The sequence below is a fragment of the Lolium perenne genome, chromosome 5, assembly GCF_019359855.2.
Source record: "Lolium perenne isolate Kyuss_39 chromosome 5, Kyuss_2.0, whole genome shotgun sequence".
In the NCBI taxonomy this organism is placed as follows: Eukaryota; Viridiplantae; Streptophyta; class Magnoliopsida; order Poales; family Poaceae; genus Lolium; species Lolium perenne.
Window position 1 is genome coordinate 196,243,515 of NC_067248.2, and position 5,840 is coordinate 196,249,354.

A 5,840-nucleotide genomic window follows, 5' to 3' on the forward strand; every position below is an offset into this window, starting at 1 on the left:
GTCAAAGTCAACCTGTTGCATTATCCGCTCAAACATTTGTCCCTGTTTAGTTTTTTGTGTCAACTTTGTGACATGTGACATCCCAATTACATGTTGGTGTAAGATTACACACACATAGGAGGATCTTGCACAGTGTGTTTTCAATTTTGAAAAATAATGCATGTTTCTAGCTGTCTCCATGGTCACGCATGGTATGTAATCCTGAAGTGCAAGTGGCAAAAAAGTAAAGGGTTTCAAAATTAGTTTCACCGGAGAAGTTTACGTGGTGCGCCCTTAATTATCTCGAAGGAGGCAACAACGAGTATCTGCTGATCCACGAGGATATGAGGTCCTAATTTTCTTTTACTAGGCACATACGGAGGGAGGGAGAGAGCGGATCGCACTGGGATAGAAAGACTGGTATGTGGGAAGGCGACATAATTTGAGAACATAGTTGGTAAAAGTAGATCTTAGTTAACATCTGACGAATTCTTGGGCCTTTGATTTCTGTGCACACACATAAAATTAGTTGAGTCTTTATTTTCTATGCACACACATTCAGTTGAGTGTTTATTTTGAATAATATTTTAAAATATTATGAAATACATGAATATTTATATGCATCATGTTCACCTATGTGGTAGGAAGCAAAACTAAAGGACCGTAGCAACGCACGGGCACTCAACTAGTTTCACTAGAAGCCCAGTAAACCGGTATGGAGGGAGTACCACAACCATCTCTTTCTTCATTTAATATCATGTCATGTCATCAATTTGCATAGTTAGCAATGCATGTAGCTCTATGTTAGTACCTTAGTTACTGCCACTATGAGTAGTCTAACAGTTTTCAGTTTACAACCAATAATAATTTAACTATATGTTCTTCCTTGTTTTCTTTAATAGCATTGCAGCCTCTTGGCAGCAAGGCTACAGTCATTATAACGTAGTCGTAGCTGCTCACATTCTTTCAGACTTTAAGTCTAGCTCACTTGGCCGCAAGGTACGAAAAAATACCAATCAATATACCATTCGAGAAAATTCAAAAAAGTTCAAAAATTCATCTAAAATTTATCATGTTATTTTAATTTGAATTTTTTCAATGCCAGGCCCCCCCATCTGGCACCGGAAGGGCTTGAGACAAGGGGATCCTTTGTCGCCATCGTTGTTCGTGTTGATGATGAACACGCTTAGTAAGGTGCTGGTGAAAGCCATGGAGCTGGGCTTGCTGAAGCGCCTAGCCCGTAGGGCGCTGACGAGTGCGGTCTCGCTCTACGCGGATGATGTGGTGATCTTCTGATACCCAGATGAGACAGATCTGCGAGCGGTTCGTGGCATCCTCGAGGTTTTTGGCGAAGCCTCTAGGTTGCGCACCAACTTCGCAAAATGTTCGGTATCCCCGATTGCATGCTCGGAGGAGGTAGGCGCGGGTGCAGCGGCTATTATGGACTTCCAGTTGGCACCCTTCCCCGTGAAGTACTTGAGCATACCCCTTGCTATTTGACAGCTCATGGCTGATGCAGTCCAACCGATGGTCGATCGGATTGGGGATAAGCTGCCGACGTGGAAGGCATCCATGATGCCCAAAGCGGGACGCCTCACCCTAATTTGCTCGGTCCCTCTTTAACAACTTATGGTGCTTTCTCTAAATAAGAAGGCCCTTAAGCAGATGTACAAAATTTTGCGCGGTTTCCTATAGGTAGGCAGGAAGGAGGTGAATGGTGGGCATTGCCACGGGACAGAGTGTGTAGGATACCGTGCTACAGCGGTCTCGATATCCCTGACTTCGCACGTACGTCCATCAGTCTCAGGACCCGTTGGATGTGGAGGATGCGTACAGACCCCCTGCGACCTTGGCGCAGGCTCGATATGCAGTTCTCTAGGAGCGAGCGTGACATCTTCTTTGCCTCCACCGTCATGGTGGTAGGTGATGGGTCCCTCGCTCTGTTCTGGGAGGATAGGTGGCTAGATGGGAAGTCGGTTGGGGAAGTAGCGCCGGACTTGTTGGCGCTGATTCCACGACGCCCCAGGAAGCGCCGTATAGTGGAGCAGGTGCTTACCGAACGTAGTTGGATCACAGACAATGTGGGAGCCGTGAGCCCCTTGGCACTCTGGCAGTACGTTAAACTTTGGTCCAGGGTGCAAAGGGTGCAGTTGACGAATGTGCCAGACAAACTTGTCTGGCGGTGGACGACCGGTGGCCAGTATTCCTCCAAGTCTCGCTACTACGCCCTCTTCCAAGGGTCATTAGTGTCACGGTCTTGGTAGTTGAACTGAAAATCATGGGCGCCACCTAGGGTGAGGTTCTTCATCTGGCTTGCTTGCCAAGACAGGTGTTAGACGGGTGAGAGGGCTCGCGCGCCGCCAGTTGCCACATAGGCCGCGTTGCGTTTTCTATGACCAAGCAGAGGAGACTATGTCACACATTCTTACAGGGTGCCTGTCCTCGCGAACTATGTGGCATGAGATACTATCCAAGATTCGATCTACTATCGGACCTCCCGTTGTTGAAGGGGATTTCGCGGAGTGGTGGTCGCTGGTGGTGCACTCGAACCCACGTCATATGCGCAAAGGAACCTCGCCGCTAGTTATGCTCACGGCGTGGTGGATCTGGAAACATAGGAACACGATTATCTTCAACAACGAGCTGCCTTCAATGGCCTCCTTAATCGACACGATCAAAGCTGAGGCGAGATCATGGACGGATGCGGGAGTACGAGGGCTACATCAACTTCTCCCTTAGCCTAGTTTTCTTGGGTTGAGTTGTACGACGTGGGTGTCGGTCCATTCTTTGAACTTGTATATACAACTTCTAATTTCTATCAATGCATCGAAACACAAAGCTTTTTGCGTTTTCGTGAAGAAAAATTTGAATTTTTTTACAAATACCGGCCATTATGTTGATATACTGTTAATAAATGGCAAATAGTCAAACAAACTCCCATTTCGAGAAATAAAAGAGATACAAAGTTTACACACTATAGATCCTAGCGAATGGATCTCGAGAGCACAATTAACCTACCAATTTTGGATGAAAATGCATTTTTAGAAAATTGCCTCGAGATAAAGGAGAAACTAATGGATATAAAATACTACCTCAGGATTCCATAATATAAGCCGTTTTAGCAAATTATTTTAGTTTGATTAAACAACTTATATTATGGAAGAGAGTGATCGATCTCAATTCCCTGCAAAATCAACCGTCAGTGTTATACTACTCTCATCCTCATGTACTAAAATATACTCCCTCCATCTAAAAATAAGTATATATTTAGATCTAAATGCACCTATTATAAGAAGTGGCTAGATACATGGATGTTTTTTAGATAAAGGGAATATATTAATATCAAAAGATACCAATTACATCCAGCATCTGCAATAACGCCCCACCCTAATGGTAGTACGGATGCACACAGGCAAAAAAGAGTAAGGAAAACTAAGAAAAAAAAGTCCCGCTACAACATTCTAGACCTAGCAACAACAATACAACTGTGGTGACTTGGCATACCACTGCATGGTGTAGTATGCAAGTCTGATATAACACCAATGAAACACCGTTCCACTAGTATTTTATCGCTCAGAGTGGTACAACAGAAACATATGCGGGTCCAAGCCATGTCTATAGAATTACATACAGACTCTGTTACATAAGATCAGCACAGCCTCCTACTTTACAATGAGGTAAATCTGCAAATAAACTCCAGAAGAACGACTCGTAGTCTAATCCTATCACGAACTCTATTTGTAGAGTATTTAACTAGCTATAGAGGCTATGAATAGATTCTAGCTAAATAGGAGCTAAGTTTAGGAAGCTAGTTCCCTTCTATTGCTAATCTAGGTTTTCTCCTTGTTGGATGTGGTGTTTGACTCCTCTGCCAGGGTCCTGTCCCTTGAAGTAGTTATTGACTACTCGGCCTTCGAGTTGCACTGAAGATCCTCCTTTGATGCCTCCAAATCTAAGCAGGGGATTTAAGAGTGGGATGAGTACGAGCGTACTCAACAAGTTCATTATAGGAAAGAGGTGTTTAATGCACTAGCTACGGTATTAGATCAGAAAGTCTAATACCAATGCAGGTTTTCATAATCATTTCTTCAAAAGGTTGCTTTTATTCAGAAGAATTATGTTCGTCAGCCTTCACCGGTTTACTAGAACTTCATGGAGTTCCTTTCCGGCAGCGTTCGCAGTTCCAAAACCCGGAACAGGGAGTGACTGGTCACGATTCATTACACTCTGCAGAGGTGTGTTGCTTTACCCATAAGAGATCTTAACCTTGGTGCCAACCGGGGGCGACCCGTCCACACTTCCTTTGGTGTGAGGCCCGGTATAAGGTCATAGCCAATCATATTCCTCCGCTACCTCGCACACCCACCCTTTGTTGCATGCCCCGACCCTGGGTCCTCGCCGGTCCCATTATTCCCATTATAGGGTGGACCCCGACCACGACGACAGTCTGGGACTCGTTAACCAAACTCCTTCGCCGGTAGCTGCAACCCATCATAGACCACATTACCGTGGGGAATTAGAAGGGGATCCCCACCCTCCAGTTGTTCCGCAAGCAGCAACCGCTACGGTAAGCAATTTGCAATACTGTGGGGAATTAGAAGGGGCTCCCCACCCTCCAATTGCTCCGCAAGATACAACCGTTACGGTAAGCGCATCCGTTGATGTACAAGAGGTGGAAATACGATTGACTATTCCGTCCCACTCCAGATCTTATGGTTAACACGGGTATTACGGCACAAGAATCACTGGACGACATTTGTTGTTTAATCCTAGATGGATATAAGCCCGTGCAATGGAACCTCCACCATATCAACACATACCATGGTTCCATTGCCCACCACATAGTCATATTCATAGTTATGAAAATAGTATTTTTGATTTTTATGCAAGAGTGATAAGTATAGTACTTTGCAAGTAATTTGGTAAAAATACTCAAATGACATAAGCAAGCGATGAACTTGCCTTTCTTGACTGCAAGATTATGCAAACAAGGTCTTCAATACGCAATAACTCCAAATTCTGAAATAGCATCATCGTCCGGTAAGGACGATGTTTAAAAGATTGGCAAGGATGCAATAATGCATAAGTATGAGATGCAATCGTTCTAAGCGTGACCTAACCCTGATGATTTAGGATCAGTGAGTTGTAATGATTGGTTCAGGGTGTGTTGCACTTTTAGAGTGATTCCCAAACAAGGTTCTTATTCAGGGTTGTGTTGTTTTAGAATCATAAGCAGGTGGTAAAATGCATAGTAACAATCATACACACCCAGGAATAGTAGTTGTATAATAAGTAAAGAGCAGTTGTCGATTTTAAGTCCTATATTGCATGGTTGATGATTACTTATTATATAATTCAAAAAAGAATAACTTTTGAAGAACATGTTCTTGAATAAAGAACAAGTATGATAATTAGATTGGTGGGGTTCTTTGACTATGATTTCATCTAGTTTCTAGAGTAAGTATTAGATGGATCACAACCTAGTTGGATTCATCAACACCAAGGACTTGTAAGGTTGAGTTAAGCCTAGGTATCCTAAGCAATTATTATAAAAAGTTGCTATCAAGGTTGGTATACCTTGCTGGTGATAGCTGGTTGTTGGCTAAAGGTCCTATTAGGCAGGATTGATGATGATTCCTTATTTTCTTCAAAAGAATAACTTTTGAAGAACATACTTCTTAAGTAATAAGAAGTATTACAATTAAGGTTGAGGTTTGATGACCCACAAGTATAGGGGATCGCAACAGTCTTCGCAGGAAGTAAAACCCAATTTATTTATTCGACACAAGGGGAGACAAAGAATACTTGAAAGCCTTAACAGCGGAGTTGTCAATTCAGCTGCACCTGGAAACAGGCTTGCT

General features: G+C 43.5%; 1 protein-coding gene across 1 annotated transcript; it reads left to right on the forward strand.

Annotated features, from left to right (window-relative positions):
* The first annotated feature begins 1,844 nt into the window (after nt 1-1,844).
* Nucleotides 1,845-2,243, forward strand: LOC139831711 (uncharacterized). Its single transcript, XM_071821031.1, has one exon. The coding sequence runs from the start codon at nt 1,845-1,847 to the stop codon at nt 2,241-2,243; it is 399 nt and encodes a 132-aa protein (XP_071677132.1).
* Nucleotides 2,244-5,840: the final 3,597 nt, after the last annotated feature.

Excerpts from the sequence above, each read along its gene's own strand:
- LOC139831711 (XM_071821031.1), top strand. The coding sequence starts at position 1,845 with ATGCAGTTCTCTAGGAGCGAGCGTGACATCTTCTTTGCCTCCACCGTC.